At 40.8% G+C, this 22170-nt stretch overlaps 1 protein-coding gene across 2 annotated transcripts in view; it reads right to left on the reverse strand.

Annotated features, from left to right (window-relative positions):
* LOC129702069 (V-set and immunoglobulin domain-containing protein 4-like) overlaps positions 1-22170 on the reverse strand; it is a 30815-nt gene continuing 8645 nt past the window's right edge. Inside the window, exons 3-12 of one of the 2 annotated variants that reach the window (XM_055643607.1) lie at positions 20273-20329; positions 18206-18556; positions 15512-15568; positions 13400-13450; positions 11071-11121; positions 10526-10576; positions 9110-9160; positions 7045-7158; positions 5400-5421; positions 1-1784 (exon numbers count right to left, since the gene is read on the reverse strand). In XM_055643607.1, the coding sequence (XP_055499582.1) occupies positions 1652-1784; positions 5400-5421; positions 7045-7158; positions 9110-9160; positions 10526-10576; positions 11071-11121; positions 13400-13450; positions 15512-15568; positions 18206-18556; positions 20273-20329 (938 nt within the window). In that variant the 3' untranslated portion in view covers positions 1-1651. The remainder of the gene's footprint in view (positions 1785-5399; positions 5422-7044; positions 7159-9109; positions 9161-10525; positions 10577-11070; positions 11122-13399; positions 13451-15511; positions 15569-18205; positions 18557-20272; positions 20330-22170) is intronic. The other variant, XM_055643608.1, reaches the window with a different exon arrangement.

Below are 22170 nucleotides of genomic sequence, written 5' to 3' on the forward strand. Positions count from 1 at the left end.
TGCAAGCTATTTTATTAGTATGCTGATGATTAACAATTGCACCATTCTGGGAAGTGTCAGATAAAAGTATGGTAATATTAACTTCATAGGTCAGATAGATTTATTACAAATATGCCATTACATTCAACATTCAAAGTTTGAAGAGATTATTGTGCCTTAAGCAGCAAAGTGACAAATACCAAAATATACCAATTTGATAGCATTCCTGCACCTGGCTTTTATTGCAGGTTTAAAACTATGCACATGTGCTAAATTCACCATTCATTCTGAGGTATGAATGTAAAATAATTGTTTGAGCATCTATATTATAAAGTGAGCAGGGGCGATATAACCATACAAAATATATAAAATCCAATCAATGCAGGCTCCATGTGTTGTCTGTCCTCAGCTTCCCCCACTGCCAGGGTGAGGAAATGAAAACCAGAGGAACAGCACTTCCTATTCTGCTGGGTCGTCAACAACCCAAACACCATGAAGACTGAATTCTCCAATTTCAAGGAATCCACACTCCCGTTCCTGTCTCCTCCTACCTATCCAGGTCCTTTCACGCACACTCTTTTACCCATCTTATCCCCTAGACCCCTACTTCGTTTTTTGCACTCCCCACATTCCTTCCACTGGATCCCTTTATGCCCCAACTGTCCAGCACTCGCCTCTCTCTGTACTCCCATCAAAGCTAGTCATTGGGACTAGCTTAGCTGGACATCTTGGTCAGCATGGATAGGTTGGGTCGAAGGGCCTGATTCAATGCTGCATGACGCTATCTGCCACCTACCCTCTCTATTCTGTTCCACTCTTTATCTTCCTATCAGACTGCGGAATCTGCAGCCTTTTGTTCCCCATTCATCTCCCATCCTCTGTTGCTACCTCCACCTTTTTCCCCCCACTTGACTGTTACCTGCCAATCTACCTGTCCTCAAATGTTATCACCTATTACTTGCTAACCTGCCCCACACTCTACCCCCCCCCCCCCCCCCCCCCCCCCACCTTTTTTTAAACTAGCAACTTCCCCAATACTCAGTCTGAAGAAGGGTCTCGACCCACGACCATTTTCTCCAATGATGCTGCCCGACTGGCTGAGTTACTTAAGCACTTAATGTCCGTTCCCCAATACTCTTTTTAAATGAAGGGTCTTGACCTAAAATGTTGCCTGTTGATGTCCCTACATTGATGCTGCCTGACCCACGAATTCCTCGAGCAGCTCTTCTAGTTCAGCTACAAATTCCACCATCTGCTGTCTCTTGCACCTCTGAAGGAAAATAAGCTGGGTGTTGGAGATTGAAGATAAAAACAGAAATTGCTTCAAATACCATAAGTTAAGCAGCATTTGTGGACAGAGAAACAAGGTTAATATTTCAGGTCAATTCCCTTTTATAAGAAACCTTTCTGAATCAGCTGAGCCTTTGCATGGCAGTAGATAAAATAGGAAAACTGAAACTTCCTAGGGGTTTTTCAAGGTTAAATATTCAAAGTTGGGTGGAGTAGCAGAAACTGTCAGAGATGTTTATTTGAAAGCTTTGAAACAAAACAATTGCTTTTGCCATTTTATGTAGTTGAGTCCTGCAATAAACAGAATATCATGTGCATATAAATTTATTTCCCACGGAAGCTGCAGAGCTGCACATGTTGTGCTTCATGGTGAAGCATCCAGTTATCCTGACCCAGATGCAGATTGCATTTGTAATTCTGAATACTCGTTTGTTTTTGTCATTATTTCGTACTCATTATTTTCACATGAAACTGTACCAGGTACTTCCTGATGTGGAGGAATTGTAGACCGAAATCTAAAAGTAAAATGAAAATAACATTAACAACTGCTCAATTTTAAGAAAACTTGGTTATAATACAACCAGAAAGAAAAGAAAAACACATTAAGCCCCTCCAATCCAGTCAATGCTATGCTTTTTCCATCCAACTGCAAACTGCTTTCATATGAGAGAGGTATAAAAGCAGAGAGAGCAAACAATAGCCCATTTTTGATAAAGCTCTGAGAACATGCTTGCAATTTATTTTAAATTATCAAACAAGTTCATGTATGGTTGAGGCACATTCCCATGAGGAGCAAAGGAAGAAAAACAAATATAGACCTCCATGGATGACAAGAGATTTAGAAGAAGGTAAACTGGAAATAGTAGAGAAGATTTATGTGGATGTTGCCTCGTGGGACTGAGCTTTAGGGAGACGTTGGGAAGGTTAGGACCTTATTCCTTGGAGCGCAGGAGGCTGAGGGTGATCTTATAGAGGTGTATAAAATAATGAGGGGAATAGATAGGGTGAATGCACAGTCTTTTACCCAGGGTAAGGGAATCAAAACAAGAGGACATATGTTTAAGATGAGAGGGGCAAGATTAAATACAAACCTGAGGGGCAACTTTTTCACTCAGAGGATGGTGCGTATATGGAACAAGATGCCAGAGGAGGTAGTTGAGGCAGATACCATAACAGCTTTAAAAAAACTTGTAGTTATATGGATAGGAATATTTTAGAGGTATATGAGCCAAACACAGGCAAAGAGAACTGGCTTAGATGGGGTCATCTTGGTCAGCATGGATGAGTTGGGCCAAAGAGCATGTTTTGTGGTGTATGACACTATAAAGCAAATAAAACTAGATTATGATAAGTGTCGGAAATACCAATGTGAACCGGACTAATTAAAAACGAGTCACAATGAAAATTAAAATGAGAGGTAAGAGAGTATAAGAAAAATGATTAGATGCCTACATAAATAAGATGGTGTAGGCATAAATAGAAGAGCAATAGATCAGGAAGTGGAAGCTATTCACAACAAAGATGGGAACCTGCTCGTGGGTGCCTCGATGATACCTGCTAGCTTCATCAATGTGCATAAGAATGAACGTAATAATGAAAAAGGAGATGGTTGAGACACTAGATGCGTTAAAATTTGATGTCATTACCTACAAAATTAATTCAATCTTTAGTTAAACCCTGCCTTTTGAAAAACTCATTTCTTATTTTTAATCAAACTGCCTGCGGAATATGTATGACTAAAACTGGTTTGATCATGACTGAGAAATCCTTGGCACTATCTCAATAATCTTTCTCGTGTGGATACATTTTAATGCACAGATAAGTGGGCAGGAGAGTGTGAAGTGTTCAAAATCTGTAGGTCAGACACAGATTACACAGAAACAGGCTCAACACACTAACCGTGCACCTTTACTTCCTCATAGGTCAAATATGCTTAAGATTCCATGTCACACAAGGGAGAATGACTGAGAGGATTGCAGATATTGCAATGAAATAGGAACACGTGGTGGTGAATTTGTCATCTGCCCTAAAACCACCAGCTAGTTTTTCTCTAGGATCTGCACATTTGGTAACTAACCATGCAAGTTCCACTTCCCAATTATTGTGACAGCTGCTTTTAAAACTGAAGTGAGCTGGAAATGTGGAGAAGAGCCGCGAGGCTGATCCTTAAAGTCAGGGATCTGGTGCTGGTGTAACTCAGCAGATTAGGCAGAGAGCATGGATAGCAGCATCTGGAGAGCATGGATAGGTGACATTTCGGGTCGAGACCCTTCTTCAGACTCAGACTGGTTTGTGCTGATAGATGGGGAATCTTGGGCTATTCAGTTGAGAGGTGATAAGAGTCATAGAATGATACAGAATGGGAATAGGCCCTTTGGCCCAACTTGTCCACACCAGCCAACATGTCCCAGCTACACTAGTCCCACCTGCCTGTGTTTGGACCAAATCCCTCCAAACCAGTCCTATCCATGTACCTGTCTACATGAATTGTGCTTCCACCCATACTTTGCCGTGATTGGGAAGCTCTGCACTGGGTTTCCTGCCCTCCTCAAATGACCATCTCACAGATGAGCAAGTCCACTGATAAATCTATTGAAAGAGCACTAAACTCGTTTTATAGAGGCATCCGTGTGTTTTTTAAATAATTCCATGAATTTTCCCTTCATTATTCTATTCTATCTATTGATAACACTTTGGGAAAGGAAGAATTTCCAGGAATGAGACATTTCATTAATTAGCTAGTTTAACCCATAAAGTCCAGTCAGTTCCCACAGTTTGATCTGAATAATATTCTAGGTTTGTTCACTTTAACCTCCCAGACTTGTGTCTCATCTGAAAAGCCCATGTTTCCCCCATCTTTCCTCACAAATCAGATCCCTAACTTTGGGATTAGTCCTGCAGTCCTTCTCTACACTGCTTCCCACTTCTAAACTGTCCTTGTTATTGAGTAATCAAAGCAGGCAGAAATGTAAAAAGTATAATCCTTACTGCAAATCCATGATATTCTTTGTTTGGAGCTTTATAGCACACATCTCTTTGACTCTAGACACAAAACGCTGGAGCAACTCAGTGTGACAGGCGGCATTTCTGGAGAGAAGGAACGGGCGACGCCTCGGGTCGAGACCCTGAAGGGTCGCCCATTCCTTCCCTCCAGAGTTGCCGCCTGGCCCGCTGAGTTGCTCCAGCGCTTTGTGTCTATCTTCAGTGTAGGTCAGCATCTACAGTTCCTCCCTCAACATCTTTTTGACTCTGTTGACTGAAGGCTTGGAATGTTTGTTCAGCATCGTCTTTTAAGTGAAAGAGTCACTCGTACAACAAAGAAATGGGTCCTTTGGCCCACCATGCCATCGATAACTTTTTGCCCATCTGCACTAATTCCATTTGCCTGCATTACATCTATATCTTGCGACGGTAACACATACAACCAGAACACAATTTACGTATATGTTACAACGTTTACAAGTCACATATTTTTTATTGTACATGCTATAAAAAGTACGGGCAGAGTCCGAGTGGAATGCTTTTCAGTCTCAGGAGGTTCCTGTAGGACACAGCAGCCAGTTGGCCTTCAGTCTGCAACTCAGGATATGTACAAATCTAGAGTTAAGGGTCCACACATTACAAAAGAACAGGGAATGGAAAGTAATAGTAGGAATGTGAAAATGTAACCAAGCAGTCCAAAAACAATAACTCATATTTATCTACACTCTCTAACACTATAAATTTTTGCATTTTGGGAAATAAATATATGCAAAATTATAAGAGGCAGTGTAAAGATTCAATTAACGTACTATGTTTTAAGGGGAAACACAAGGGACTGCAAATGCTGGAATCTTAAACAAAACACAAAGTTTTGGAGGAACTCAGTGGGTTAGGCAGTATCTGGGGAGGGAATGGATGGGAGACATTTTATATTGCTGGATTGAAATGCTGAAATAAATAAATACATTCAGTCTGTGGAGATGATCATGAATAAGAGTTTTTCACAGAGAAACATATATAAGCATGGACTGCAATTCCCCAAACTCAAATTAAATCCCCAACACTCTGTGTGATAAAAATGGAATCGGATTTTTAAACTGGCGTGTGTGAAAGATAAATCTATAGCAATGAAGTGAAAGAATACCTACCTTGTAAAGTCATATGTGTGCTCTGGAAAACAAAAAGTTCAATTAGAATCTGAGAGCATTAAATATAAAGTTCTTTACAACAAAACAATAATCATCAAACATCGGAAGTAAGATGAAATTCAATCAACACAGGAAAACAAAGTATTTGAGAGACATAGGAAATTTATCAGCTTGAATTTTCAGATAATAATAATAGCATACGGGTATTTCGCAGCACAGAACTTTTCACTCTCTCGGTTACATCACATTTAGGGCAGTGCGGCAGATATAACACAATGGCAACTGGCTGCTATCTTGTAAAATGCTCATGGAAACCGTAGGCTCTCATGAACCCAATATAATCAACATCAAGTGCAAAAGAAATTGAAGATAAGTTTGGAGACACACACAGTGTGTGCTAATATCATAAGATACCGGATTCCCATGCAAGTTCAATACTGCCCATAAAGTGGCAGGAGACAAGATTCAGAATTCCAACCACCTTAAAGTGAAAGCCTTTCTGATTTTTGAAAAAGTATTCAGCATCATCACTTGTTACACCCATGTTAGCCCTGACCACTGTGCCTTCTCACTCTCTGCGCTCCTTCCCTCACAGCCGCCGCTGGACTCCTCCAAAACCCTTGGGATGCTTTTGTAGTGTCAATGGTAGCAGGACTAAGACATGTGATTAACCCCATTGTGTTCATTTCAGATCACCATGACAAAGACTGTATTTATAGTAACAAACATAAATCATTGCTTTGTGCTTCAAACTATATTAGCAGAAAAAATCATTGGAAGGTAAGTGATGTGGAAATCTCCTGGGCATTAATGAGCAGCAGGAAACCTCGTCCACTGCCAACTCAAATCAGAAGATCGCAGGTCTGTGGTCTGCTATTTCCTACTGGACATAGGTCAGAAGGCCCACAATAGACAATAGGTGCAGGAGTAGGCCATTCGGCCCTTCGAGCCAGCACTGCCATTCGATGTGATCATGGCAGATCATCCCCAATCAGTACCCCGTTCCTGCCTTCTCCCCATATCCCCTGACTCCACTATTTTTAAGAGCCCTACCTAGCTCTCTCTTGAAAGTATCCAGAGAACTGGCCTCCACTGCCCTCTGAGGCAGAGAATTCCACAGACTCACAACTCTCTGTGAGAAAAAGTGTTTCCTCGTCTCTGTTCTAAATGGCTTGCCCCTTATTCTTAATGTGCCACTGGATGTAGTTGAGCTTTACTACTCCCATGGCATGTTAAGAAAATATAATCTCACATTGCGTTTTCTCCTCCTGCATGTTGTCCATCCTATCCTGAGGTGCCTATGGCTGAGAATGATTTCATGAAAGAGGTCAGCTTTCCCTGGTGGCTATTTTTTTTATTGTTAAGGGTGGACACTGAGTAACAGATACGGGGCATTGCTGGAGTTAATATCCCTCGGGATATTAATATGTCGCGGGGGGGGTGACTCCTGTATGGTCGTGAGTAGTGGCCCAAAGTGTCGTACCTTTTTCTGGTCGCCTATGGATTTTCAACATTTTGAAAATTTTCGGCTGCCTACTCGTCGAAATAAATCACGTAAATGGGGCAGGCCCTTAACAGTTAACTCAGCATTAATAAACCAGAATGTGTTTTTATCAGTAATTTAGTAAGTAACCTTCACTTTTACCTGGTTTTGCTCTTTTTCTGTACAAAATGAAGACAATGATAGTAGAAAAAAGGAGCACGGTGAGAACAATTGTCATAACAAACACCCAAATTGGGATGTTTGCACTTCCCAATCCTAGAGTAGAGAATCACAGTAATTAGTGCCATACATTCACATGGAGATACACAAAAGATTTTTAAAATATACACAAAATTAATTTTATATATAGTGGTCTATCTACCCCATTTTCCACATCATTTTAAAAGTGTGAGGTAAATGAATAGCTCAAATTTCAAAGGAGGAATTTCTGATTGCTAAATGGTGTTCAGAGCTATTGTCAGTGTGATCAAGGGGTATAATGAGAAGAATCTCATGGAACTTGACCAAAAGCATTCTTGCTTGTTAAAGAGATATTTTCAAAATAAATTTAGACTGGATTATTTTAAGAGAAGTGCCATTCAGTAGCTTCTGCTAGTAATTTGGTTTCCATAGTCATGGTCACATTTTCATGGTCTTGCCTGAACCTCATTACTAGATAGTTAAAATATTATTTACAAACATATACCAAAGGAAAAGAATGATCAGATACTTATTATGTACTTTCCATAATTAATCAATCATATTAATTAATTATTTTCATCAACATGTTAAGAGTGTTTGTTTTTTTATTTAGTCTAGCCATTTGGGTTTTAGAAAGGCAGGGCCAGATTTCAGTGTTGCTTTTGAATATTTCTAATATTTATGTTATTTACAACTTTGACCGAGTTGTAATTGTCAACAGACCAAAGCCTTGATGCCACATAATTGCAAATCTGCACATAACGGGCAGGTATTCAGATAATCTACCGTCACTTGAAAAATATGCAGAGACACACATATCATACAAATTCAAATAATGAATTTGGTATCTGAAAATTTCCAGGAGCTTCTTGGACACTCTTCTACTAATCACTTGGTTGCATGTGATACCTGACTTTTTTTCTTCTGTTGTTGAGAAAGGCCACAGATAAACCCATAATCTGTCATTCTTCTTTAGTCGCACTTATGTTGCGGGTGTTACTGGCAAAGGCAGTCATCTTGATAAGGGATAGTGTGCCATTATCTTGTACTGTCTGTCTGGATCAGTAAGGAATTCTAATAATCCTCCATGCATCTCTCGATGGATCTCTTGGTGCCATATGTATGATACATAGGTAAGAAAAGTTCAACCCTGTTAGAATTACTAACATTGCTCTCTAATGCTCTTCTTCTTCCTCCTCCAGGCAATCAAGAATGAAAGCATAGTGCGTCTAGATGTTTTACTGGAGCAGTGGAAAATCTTGTTACCCATGATCTGGGGCAAATAAAGCTTTACAAAACAAAACTGCCAAAAACTAAAAGTATTACACATAAATAAGTTCCAAAACAAATAAAAAAAACATTGTTCTTCCTTTGAACACCGACTCATATTTATCTACAATCTCTAACACTCTCCTGCCTTCTCTCCATAACCCCCGACACCCTTATTAATCAAGAATCTATCTCTGATTAAAAATGTCCATTGACATGGCCTGCACAGCCTTCTGTGGCAAAGAATTCCAGATTCACCACCGTCTGATTAAAGAAAATCCTCATCTTCCTAAAGGAACGTCCTTTAATTCGGAGGCTATGATCTTTAATCTTAGATTCTAAAATTTGTGGAGGATTTTCTAAAACTTGGCAACAAGAGCCAAGCTTGGTGTAAGACACCACCTATGTATTTCTCCCTTTACGAGAGGAAAGAGTAAAATTCAACAAATGTGTTGTTACTGCCCTCTGTTGTTCATTATCAACTACAACCCAGGAATATCCCGAATTAATCCATTAAGTACATTAATGGATTAATTCGGATATTCCTGGGTTGTAGTTTCTACATTAAGTACTAAATACTTTAGAGATAAATATAGAACATTATTTCAAAATTCAGATACAAATTGATGGAGTTGTCTTCCATCCAGGAATTAGGAATTTCTGATGTGGCAAAAACACAAATTATTGCGCTTTTCCAAAATAAAATTCGAAAAAACAGATACTGTTTGAAACTACAGATAAAACATTCTAAACTTACCAATGACAGAAGCGGAGTTCAGATCAGCTGGAGGTCCAGTGGAAAGTAATGCTAGGAAAATAACCAGAAAAATGTTGATTATTTCTGAGCCAGAGATTTATATTTGTATATGAAAATGCAACTTAATAGTGAATATAGACCTTGTGTTTAAAAAAAAATTGTCCCACATATATCTCCTAAAATTTGCCATTCTCTCCCAGGAGCAATGCCCTCCAGACTTTGACATTTCCAACCTGGGAGCAAGGTTCTGACTGTCTATGCCTATCATAATTATATATACTTCTATTGATCAGCCGCAGTGTCAAGCATTATATCAAACGTTTGTTTAACATGCATTTGGCACATCACTATAATTATTAGCACGTAAGGTGAGTATTAAGGATGGTGATATCAGCGGATGAGCATCTGTGAGCTCCCAATAAAATTATTTTTCAGATATTGCAGAGGCCAATAGAATGATCGTGAGAGAGGAGAACAACAGACAACTAGAATCATTCAGTTTTCAGTCTCCCATGTTACCTGCAGTAACGTTGGCCACTAACAAAGCTACCACATTGATACCAATAGGCTGCCAACAAACCATATCACAAAGCAGCGTAACCACGTGACAATTGTAGTGGAATAACTCAATTGGTGAATTATTACTGCCCTCTGTTGTTCATCATTATTTAATAATGATAAACCATTCCACAGACTTACCTAAATTGTAGCTAAGTTGCAGCCAAAGCAGAGAATATGCAGAATAATTATACTTAGTTCATGCATTGCTGTAATTTGCTGGCATTTAGGGAGGAGGAAGTATCATAAAACCTGAGTGACAACTATTTAATCCTTTAATATTATCAAAACCTCTTCAGACCCATCACAGACTCATGCACAACTTTTTTTTGTTGATATTGCATTGCTGTACTTATCTTTGCATATTGTACTGACTACCTGTTAGATGGCTGTTATTTTTTTAATTTCATTAAAATCTTTCATTGTTATTTATTGATTATAATTAGGGGAACCACTGACATTCATGTTAAAGAGCAACAATTGACTGTCATGGAAATGGCCATTCATTTCTCTTTTAGGTAATTTTACTCCTTAAGATGCTGGTTCTGCATTATTATACTGACTATACAGGGCTAACATGCATTGGAACATCACATATTTAATGCACGTTAAGTTTTAAACAATGCTGGTTTTCTTTGCAAATGCAAGCATATCACCCCAATCTGAGTGGGAAAAAAACAAACATTTAGTGACTTGGAATATTGTGTTCAGTTTTAGTCATCCTGCTGTAGGAAAGATGCCATTAAACTGGAAAGAGGGCTGAGAAGACTCATGAGGATCTTGCCAGGACTCGAGGACCTGAGCTATAGGGAGAGGTTAGGCAGTCAAGTAATAACATTAATTAAACAATAAACTTACCACTTATTGGATGGGTATTCAGACTAGTTGGAGGTACACTGGAAAGAATTGCTGGGGAAATAATAAGCAAAATGTTAGAGACAGTGATTTATCCTTGTATATGATAATACAATCTCTCAGTGTATATATGTAACCATGATCAGAAGCAATAAGGCACGCATTATATCAAAAGTCTGTTTAACCTGCATTTAACATGCAACTTTACTTTGGGCAGAAAAATACGCAGTGCTCTATGATGCTACTTCCTAAATGATCGAGGGCTATTGTGTACTTAAGCAAAACCTTCATCATTTTAAATAAAGACAAACATGTTTGAATATTGAGTGAATTAATCTGTGTCATTTTAATGCTGAATTTTCTATTCATCCAATTACATTTAATCGCCCTATTCTACAGCCTACAATAGACACAAAAAGCTGGAGTCACTCAGCGGGCCAGACAGCATCTCTGGAGAAAAGGAATAGGTGACGTTTTGGGTCAAGACCCATCTTCAGACAGCTTCAGAGCTATAGGGAGAGGTTAGGCAAACTAGGATATAAACTTACCACTTGTTGGATGGGTATACCAAGTAGATGGAGGTTCAGTGGGAAGTATTTCTGGGGAAATAATCAGCAAAATGTTAGAGATGGTGATTTATCCTTGTAAGTGAAAATACAATCTGGCAGTGCATATATGTAACCATGATCAGCAGCAATAAGGCAAGCATTATAACAAAAGTCTGTTTAACCTGCATTTAACATGCAACTTTACTTTGGGCAGTTCCAAGAGACTTTGAATAAGATATGGGAACGAAGGATCTGACAGGCAGATAAGAGTTGGTCTTGACTTCATGTTCAGCACAGGCATTGTGGGCTGAAGGGCCTTCTCCCGTGATGCACTGTTCTATATTCTATCCGTGCATGATTAGAAGCAAGGATTTAGGATATTAGCAGATTAACATTTTTCGACATATTATATTCTAGATGTAGAAAAAGTATCTGAGAGAGGAAAATACCTAATGTAATGTAATCAAACGCAATTTTTTCTGCCTTTATTGCCACCATAATTTACACCAATAGGTTGCAAAATAATGCAAGTCATGCTGCAATATTAACGAGTAAAGCCCCTGTCACACTTAGGAAACCTGAACGGAAAGCTCTGGTGACCATGCCTGCGACCCAAGGTTTCCATGAGGTCGCCGGAGGTTTTGGTCACTCACCTGGAAAGCCTCGAGCTGGATCAACCGAAGCGTGAGCTGCATCTACCGACCGCACACACACAAACACATCGCGAAGGTCAACGCAATGAAGAGGAAGGTAAATGGCTGCCACAGAGCACGGTAAGTCCTTTAGAGAGCGGGGGGGGGGTGGGGGGGGGGAGAGAGAACGTGAGAGAAGCAGAGAAGCAGAGAGAGGGGAGGAGAAAGAGGGGGTTGGAGGAGGGGAGACAGTTTTAGGAAGTTTAATGAAGTTTAGCGGGCATTTTACCTACCCGTGGGTCTTCTCGGTCGTGAAACTCCAATGAGCCAATCAAAATGGCCGATCAGCAAAGGAGATAGCCTTCGACTGCCTGTAAGTAAATAGCAACCCCACTCCACTGGCTTCGACTAAACCAGGGGTGGAAAACCCGGGGGGGCCAGAGGGGACACGCCCCCTCCATGTTTTGAGAGGTGGGGGACATCCCCCCCAAGTTTTTGTAATCCGGATTTTTAAATCCTGTGATCGAGGGCGCCAATTGGAGGGGTGAGACGTCGGTCGGCAGGCAATGGGGGCGGGACATGATTCAGCGCGATGATTGGAGGAGGGTGGAGTGGGAGGGTGGGACTGAGGATAGAGCGCGGTGATTGGAGGAGGGAGACGTGACACAGACTTGCGCTTCATCCGCAGCCAGGATGATCCCGGCCGGGTCCTGTTCTGTCCCCTCCCGAGTGCCCCCACCAGCGGGTGGCCAGAGAGGTCGGCAACAAAGATCCACCGCTATAGGATCTTGGATCTTTGGTTACAGTCAGACGGGCCAGCGCAGAGAAGTAGCACTAAACCCAGCTAACTCTGCCTGTCCCTCCCGCCAGGTGAGTTTACAACCCTTCCTGGACTTGCTGGAAATATGGCCAGCACGGAGAAGCTGCACTGGTATCCCGTCAGTCCAGACAGGGCTGTAATTAACCCAGTGAGACAGGCAGTTGAGCTGCATTTTGCGTGGATTGAGCCTACGAAGCCTCGCGCGCGTGTGTGAGTGTGCGCATGCGCGCGTGGCCGCCAAAAAATTGTGTCACCCGTCCCCTCCATGTTTTGAAAGCGAGTTCCGCTCTTGGACCAAACGGCAACCTATTTTTAGTCGAGTTTTGATCATGTTGAAACAACCTAGAAGAAACCTCGACCACAAGGAAACCACTTTCGACCATTAGGGAGAGTGACCAAAACCTCCGGCCACCTCATGGAAACCGTGGGTCGCGGGCAAGGTTACCAGAGGTTTCCGAAGTGGGACGGGGCTTAAGAATCTTAATTTCCGCATCAATTTGAAACCAGCACCATGACTGTAGAAAACTACAGAATTGGCTCCAGGAAGAAAATACACAGTGCTCTATGATGCTACTTCCTAAATGATCGAGGGCTATTGTGTACTTAAGCAAAACCTTCATCATTTTAAATAAAGACAAACATGTTTGAATATTGAGTGAATTAATCTGTGGCATTTTAATGCTGAATTTTCTATTCATCCAATTACATTTAATCGCCCTATTCTACAGCCTACAATAGACACAAAAAGCTGGAGTCACTCAGCGGGCCAGACAGCATCTCTGGAGAAAAGGAATAGGTGACGTTTTGGGTCAAGACCCATCTTCAGACAGCTTCAGAGCTATAGGGAGAGGTTAGGCAAACTAGGATATACACTTACCACTTGTTGGATGGGTATACCAAGTAGATGGAGGTTCAGTGGGAAGTATTTCTGGGGAAATAATCAGCAAAATGTTAGAGATGGTGATTTATCCTTGTAAGTGAAAATACAATCTGGCAGTGCATATATGTAACCATGATCAGCAGCAATAAGGCAAGCATTATAACAAAAGTCTGTTTAACCTGCATTTAACATGCAACTTTAATGTTGGCGTTCAAGAGACTTTGAATAGGACATGGGAATGGAAGGATCTTGCAGGCAGATAAGAGTTGGTCTTGACATCATGTTCAGCACAGACATTGTGGGCTGAAGGGCCTGTTTCTGTGATGAACTGTTCTATATTCTATTAGTGCACGATTAGAAACAAGGGTTTGTGATATTAGTCTTGACCCTAAATATCACCTATTCCTTTTCTCCAGAGATGCTGTTTGACCCGCTGAGTTACTCCAGCTTTTTATATCTATCTTCGGTTTAAGGTTTAACCCAGCATCTGCAGTTCCTTCCTGCACTATTCTACAGACTGTCAGATTTCCAGTTTGTTCTTTCCATCATTTACCTCCACACAAACCTTTCCCCAACCAGCATCCCACTTTCTCTGACTCTTCTCAACCCATATCTGAATGTTATGCAAGTAATGACTGCATCATATTCTGAGCAATTGTACAATCAGTCCACATCAGGGTACAGCAAAGTGAAAGGCTTGGATAGAGTGGATGTGGAGAGGATGCTTCCACTAGTGGGAGAGTCTCATTGCCTCAGAATTACAGGACATTCTTTTAGGAATGAGATGAGGAGGAATTTCTTTAGTCAGAGGGTGGTGAATCAGTGGAATTCTTTACCACAGAAGGCTGTGGAGCAAAATCAGTGGATATATTTAAGGCAGAGGTATAGATTATTGATTAGTACGGGTGCCAGAGGTTATGGGGAGAAGGTAGAAGAATCAGCCATGATTGGAAGGCAGAGTAAACGATGGGCTGAATGGCTTAATTCTACCTCTATCACTTATGATCTATGACATCCCCACATCTGGAAGGAATTTCATTGATAGAGCAGCTGAGGATTGTTGGGCCTGGAAATCCCTTCACGTAACCTGACACTAGACTGATCGACTAGCAGCAACTCTAACCATCTTCCTGTTTGTAACGTATAATTGCAACTGTTGAGAGGATTTGTCCTTTTAGACATACACTGACTTCAGTCTAACAAGGGCTCATTGATGCTACAGTCAGTCAATGAATCCTTTATTCAAGGGCAGTCACTCTTCCACTCTCTGGAATTCAGCACTGGTTCATCATAGGATCAAGGCTGAGATGAAGTCTGGAGTTGAGCAAAGATCATAGCAGACATCAGAGAACAAGATAATGGTGATTAAGTGTGCACTTGAAAGAACTCTCGATTAGACCCTGGGCTTTGCTGATGATTCAGAGTAGGCTGACTGGCAGATAGTTGGACATGTCATGTTTGTATCATTGTTTTCCTGGAAAATGGCAAGCTGGAACTTAAGAAGCATTGGGCAATTTACTGGCTAAATGTACATATTTGATTTTTGTATTGTCACCAATTCCCAGATCCATCCAACAAAATCAACAGATTCTTAATTTACTTAAACACTTTTGTTCGCATTCTCGTCCATGCCACTATTACAGCCCAATTATTCTTGGTCTGTGATCTTTCTCCATATTTCCTCATCTAATACCCACTGACTATTGGGGAAGCCTGCGGAACAATCCCATTAAAATTACCATTCACTTCTTATTTCTCAATTCTACCCAAATAGCCTGACTGAACAATCCCCTAGGTACATACCACCACACTTACCTCCGTCTCTATCCCTTCTGTGGCATTTGTAGCAGGGAACATTGAGTTGCAAGTCTTGTCCCTTCCTCAGCCATGTTTCTGTAATAGCTAGAATATCCCAGTCCCATGTACCTATCCATGACCTGAGTTTACCTGCCTTAACAAGCAATTTAACCCAAGTCTTTCCTTGGTCCAAGCCCTGTCTAGTGAACATGCTCTCTTTAATTTCTGTATTTACTTCAACCTTCTCCTCTGCCTTTAAAGAGAAGGACAATAATGTCACGCGCATCTATAGAATTATAAAAATCATTTTACCACTGGTAGAGAAGATGTCGGAAAACTGGTCAACTGGAAATGTGGTGGTAGGAATATCTGGAAAGATGATGGGTAAAACAGAGTTTTATGTTACTGTGTCAAAATAAAAGTGAACAATGACTCGAGTACCAATTGATTCAGGACACATGTATAACAAGTCTACTTAATTAATGCGGAGAAGCACAAACTGTGGCTCAACTCTGCCTGTCCCGCCCGGGTTAACCGACAGCCCTGGACTGACGGGACAGCGGCCCGGTGCAGGAGTTTGCGCTTCTTCTCCATGCTGGCTGTAAGCCTGTGACGCCACTGCAACAGGCCGCCACTGCAGCAGCTCAGTTGCCGAGAATGTTCATCGCGAATGACCTTTGACAAATCCCATGATTCCTTGCATTTTTCAGAATACCTAAATCGCTTATTATGGACACTTAAGTGTAGAGCTCATACATTAGTGAATTGGGATGTATGAGGTACCAGGGCATTTTGTTCTGCATTGTAAGAAACACATAGTGTGATATTTATTTCCTGAATTAAGAGAAAAATGCCAGATGTGGGCATTCAGTTTTAATCCTCTGAAATCCACAGCATTAATTTCTGATTGCAGTTTTACAACTGTAGTTAATACTAACATGCTGCAAGAAAATCCAAGTCACTTTGCAGCATAAACGACTATTTTAATTCACCACTCAAGATGCAACTCGCACCATTAACAATAGTGATTACCTGATAGAGCTATGTGCAGTACATAAAATCGATACAGGATTTTGAATGCTATTAGACGAGCAAACTAATTCTAATTATCTGGGCCTTTGGGTACTTTATCAAGGTTATGTAGTTTGATGTGTTGGATAACAAAACTATATTAAACAAACATAAATTTTAATTTTAATTTCACCTTGCAGCTTTAGTGTTTTCCATTAGTTGCTCCTTTTCGATCAGATCTATTCTGCTTATTCCTTTCATGCTCCCAAAACATCTCAGCCCTCCAACCTGAAAACCAATCTGCTCTCTCCATAACACAACTTCACTTTTACAAAGCTCTGTACGAGCTTTAAAATGGCCACGTTTCAGTTTTGATAAAAGGACAATGACCTGAACCTTTTCCTTCCTCAACAGAAGCTGCCTGTTCAATTGACTGTTTCCAAGAATTTGCTGAGTAGATTTCAAATTTCATTTGGATGATTTGAATGTCACCGGACAGGAATCGTTAATTGTTGTTAAGATAATGGTGAGCTACTTTCTTGAATTGCTGCAATCCATCTGATGAAATTACTTTTATAATCCTGTTGAGTGTTCCTGGATTTTGAACCAGTGAAGATAAAGGACCAGTGGTGTATTCCAAGTTTGTTCATCACTGAAAAGTTCCATCCACAGTCCTTTGCTGCATTTTATACTTGTGGCCTGTGCTCTGTCTAGTGAAGGGAAGCTGTGGCTGTTGGTGTTCCCATCTGTCACCTTTGTCATTATTGTCAAGAATAATGTCAAGAGCATTATTTAATCCTCTCCACGAGAGTCATAGTCATACAGCACATAAAAAAGGCCCTTTGGGCCAACTTGTCCATGCCGATCATCAAGATGCCCCATCTAAGATAATCCCATTTGCCTGTGTTAGCCCATATCCCTGGAAATTTATTGTATCTATATACCTGTCCAAGTATATTTTACATGCAACTTCTTCTAGCAGCTCATTCTATATAACCACCTCCCTTTGAGAAAATTGTTGCCCCTCTAGTTCTCGTTTACCCTACTTGGTTAAAAGATTCTTTGCATTCACTTTATCCATTCACCTCGTGATAATATACAACTATGACCACCCCTCAGCCTCCTGTGCACCAAGTTCTAGTCTTCCCAATCTGTCCCTGAAGCTCAGGCCCTCAAGACCTGGCAATATCCTCATACATCTTCTCTCTTTCCACATTAATGACATCCTCCCTCTGGCAGATCGACCAAAATTAAACACAATACTCCAAATGTGGCCTCATCAACGTCTTATACAACTGTAACTTGACGTCACAACTTTTATACTCGATGGGTAATGTACCGAAAGCCTTCTTTACCACCCGATCTATCTGTGACACCACTTACAGGGAACTATGCACTTGTCCATCCAGGCAAATATAAAAGAGCAGAATGGTGCAAAAGATTGTTGAACAATCTGAAGTAATGGAAAAAAAAACACTTATGTGCAGCAATGGACTAACCAAATAATATAAGGGTTATGAGTGAGAGTATGCGGTAAGAGGGTGTGAAAGAGGTGATTGGTTCAGGAGCATCATAACAGCGGAGAAGAAGCTGTTCTTAAGTCTGGACGTCCAAGCTTTCAAGCTCTTGTACCTTCCCCCAAATGCTAGAAAAAGGGAAAGGGTATGGCCAGGGTGGCAGGCATTCTTGATGACCTTTCAGGAATTCATATGCAAGGTAATTCACTCAATTGTTTCACGTTATACTGATTGCTGTTTTGTTGAATGCGTATTTAAGTGCAATATCAACTATAAACATGAATAAACACTAATTCATACTTGGGTAAGTAATAATCCACATATACAGTAATTCAGTTTATGGAGGTCAGATCAATTTTAAAATCTATTGGCAACCGCTGTGAATCAATAATTTTAAAGGTTATCATATTTTTAAGCAAGCCATGTCAACATGTTTAATTATTGGTTTTTGAAAGGAATAGTCAAAAAGATCACTTACATCTTACAACTATTAAAGTGACACCCAAACTTGATTTTGTTCCATTTAATCCATCACTGGACTGCCACTTTACTCTGCAAGTGTAAGTTCCTCGATCGCCGTAGGCCAGGTTTTTCAGGACAAGTGAAACATCTCCAGGACTGTTATTAATATTGATTTTGCCCCGATTGGTGGAAAGTGGAATATAATCAAATCCTTCAACTCTATGTATAAGAACTTTTTGTGTATTAAAGAACCAAATTACTTCTGTAACAGTGTACTTAGCAGACGGCATGTAGATACAAGGAACGGTGGCTGATTTTCTCAGCTGCCCGGTCACCTTCTCGGGAACTGTTAGTTTAATAGAATCACCTGTAAAATAAATGGAGAATAGTAAATTAGTTTGCGTTTCACTTGAAAGGGAATAGATAGGGTAAATGCAGAGTATTTTACGCAGAGTAATCAAGAACTAGAGGACACATGTTGAAAATGAGGGAGGAAAGATTTAATAGGGATCTGAGGAGCAACTTCTTTTTTTAACACAATTTGTTCGGCACAGACTTGTAGGGCCGAGATGGCCTGTTTCCGTGCTGTAATTGTTATATGGTTATATGGTATATGGAATGAGCTGCCAAAAGAAGTAGTTGGGGGAGGTACTGTCACAATCTTATAAAAGCATTTGGACAAGTCCAAGGATAGGATAAGTTTAGAAGGATTTAGGCCAAACGCAGGCAGGTGGGACTAGTGTTGATGGGCCATGTGCTCGGTGTGGACAAGGGGCCTGTTTCCACACTGTATGACGATGACTCTGAGTATCTTGGAGAATTATTCGTCAGTTGCGTAATTGTACTGTAACGTTTGGTTCAAATTAAATGCTCTACTGATACAAAATCACCCATGTAGCAATCAATGAAACCACTGGACAATAATGCAAATTAGACACTGCCATTTTAGGGGCATACATTCAAAAACAATGAAATCAATTTTGACAAGCTTGTATTTCTGTTTTATGTGAGAACTTTGAGGATAATATTCCATCTCCTTTAAACATAATTGACACAAACCATAACATTTACCATATCTTCTATATCCCTTTTCTACATACCTCATACATACACAGAAGGTAATAGGCATGGAATTTTCATTCATTTTTCACTGGGTTTAGTTTGAAATTCATTTCATATTCACAATGATTTTCTCTTGCTTCTCTTTGATGTTTCAAATATCAAGACATTCACTATCATTTGCCAGTCATAACTTCAAAATTATTTTTGCAAGAGTTATTACAGGTATTGGGAATTGCATCATTGCAATTTGTGTTCCATGCATCTTTCTTGCCTCTCCTGTTGCTACAATGGTGAATGTCCATTTTAGTTTTCTCACCCACCATTTTCAGGAACTACTCTTCTTGGTTATTTGGGGAAGGGCAGCATTTATTACTATCTCTAATTATTCTTGAAAATATTGGGGTTAGCTACATTTTCTAATTCCATGTCCATTTGTGAAAGGATCTCCCAATGAGCAGTTGGGTAGAGTTGAAAGGCACAGAACTCTCTACCTACAGCAATCTGCTTTTTACTACAAAATCATTGAAGTAATTGCAAGTTAATCCATCAGTCTTCCCTTAGTCCCTGCCGTGCTGTTGCCTGCCCTGTTTATGGAATTTGCTCTCTTTAATTTAATTATGGCGGCCACGGTGGAGCAGCAGTAGAGTTGCTGCCTTACATCGCTGGCAGCGCCGGAGACCCAGATTCGATCCCCACTACGGGTGTTGTCTGTATGGAGTTTGTATGTTCTCCCCGTGACTGCGTGGGTTTTCTCCGAGATCCTCGGTTTCCTCCCATACTCCAACAACATACAGGTTTGTAGGTTAATTGGCTTGGTGTATGTGTAAATTGTCCCTAGTGTGTGTAGGATGGTGTTAATGTGCGGGGATCGCTTGTCGGTGCGGACTGAGTAGGCCGGAGGGCCTGTTTCCATGCTGCATCTCTAAACTAAACTATGCATTTACCTCAACCTTCTTGTCTGCCTTTACAGCGAATAATAAACATGTTGCGGGCATCTATAGAAATATAAAAAACATCTTACCCCTGGTAGGGAGGACCTTAGGGAACAGAACAACTGGAGTTATGTTGGTAGGAAAACCTGGAAATATAATGAGTAAAATTTTAAAGACAGGGTTTTCGCTTACCAAGTGAAAGTACAACTAACCAATTACTTAATGTAACAATTGATTCAGCAGGACATAAGTGTACTGTAATAGCACTTCTGCTTAACATGCTTATATCAGAATTATTTACACTTAAGTTAGTGATATTACTGAATCATCATGTACGAGTGCCCACAGCTTTGGCAGCAGCACGCAGAGAGATCTTTACTTCCTGAATGAAGTGAGAAGTGCCAGATGTAAACATTCAGTTTTCATCCTCTGAAATCCACAACAGTAATTTCTGCTTTAAGTAGTACAACTGTAGTCAGTGCTGCAAGAAAACCCAAGTCACTTTGTAGCATAACCAGCTGATAATTTTAAATCACCACTCAAACAAAGAAAGTTAGAAAAATAGGTGCAGGAGTAAGCCATTCGGCCCTTCAAGCCAGCACCCCCATTCAATATGATCATGGCTGATCATCCAAAATCAATAACCCAGTTAGAGTCACAGAGTAATACAGTGTGGAAATAGGCCCTTCGGCCCAAGTCGGCCACACCAGCCAACAATGTCCCAGTTACCCTAGTCCCATTTGCCTGCGCTTGGACCATAACCCAAACCCGTCGTATCCATGTACCTATCCAACTGTTTCAAAAAGGATGGGATAGCCCCAGCCTCAACTACCTCCTCTGGCAGCTTGTTCAACACACCCACAACCACCTGTGTGAAAAAGTTACCCCTCAGATTCCTATTAAATCCTTTCCCCTTCACCTTGAAATTATGTCCTCTGGTCCTCGATTCCCCTACTCTGGGTAAAAGACTCTGTGCATCTACCCAATCTATTCCTCTCATGATTTTGTATACCTCGATAAGATCTCGCCTCATCCTCCTTCGCTCCATGGAATAGAGGCCCAACCTACTCAAATTCTCCCTATAGCTCACACCCTCTAGTACTGGCAACATCTTCGTAAATCTTTTCTGAACCCTTTAAAGCTTGACAATGCCTTTCCTATAACATGGTGCCCAGAACTGAACACAATATTCTGAATGTGGTCTCACCAACGACTAATACAACTGCAACATGACCTCCCGACTTCTATACTCAATACTCTGATTGATGAAGGCCAAAGTGCCAAAAGCCTTTTTTACCACCTTACCAACCTGCGACTCAACCTTCAAGGAACCAGGAACCTGCACTCCTAGATGCTTCTGCTCTGGAACACTACCCAGAGGCCTACCATTCACTGTGTAGGTCCTGCCCTTGTTCAATGTCCCAAAATACAAAACTTCACACTCTTCTGTATTAAATTCCATCAACCATTCCTCTGCCCACCTGGCCAATCGATCCAGATCCTGTTGCAATTGTTCACAACCATCTTCACTATCTGCAAAATCACTAACTTTGGTATCAGCAAATTTGCTAATCCTGCCCTGTATGTTCTCATCCAAATCATTGATGTAGATGACAAACAGTAATGGGCCCAACACCAAACCCTGTGGCACACCACTAGTCACAGGTGTCCAGTCCTAGAAGCAACTTTCCACCAACACCATCTGCTTCCTTCCAGGAAGCCAATTTGCTATCCATTCAGCTGTCTCTCCTTGAATTCCATGAGATCTAACCTTTCAGAGCAACCTACCATGCGGCACCTTGTCGAACGCCTTACATTTGCCACCCTCCAATCCTCTGGCACCTCTCCTATATTTAAGGACTCAAAAATTCAACCAGGGCACCCGTTTCTGATTTTCCCCCCATATCCCTTTGATTCCTTTAGCACTAAGAGCTAAATCCATCTCTCCCTTGAAAGCATCCAGTGAATTGGCCTCCACTGCCTTCTG

Source organism: Leucoraja erinacea, chromosome 12, assembly GCF_028641065.1.
Source record: "Leucoraja erinacea ecotype New England chromosome 12, Leri_hhj_1, whole genome shotgun sequence".
NCBI lineage: Eukaryota > Metazoa > Chordata > Chondrichthyes > Rajiformes > Rajidae > Leucoraja > Leucoraja erinaceus.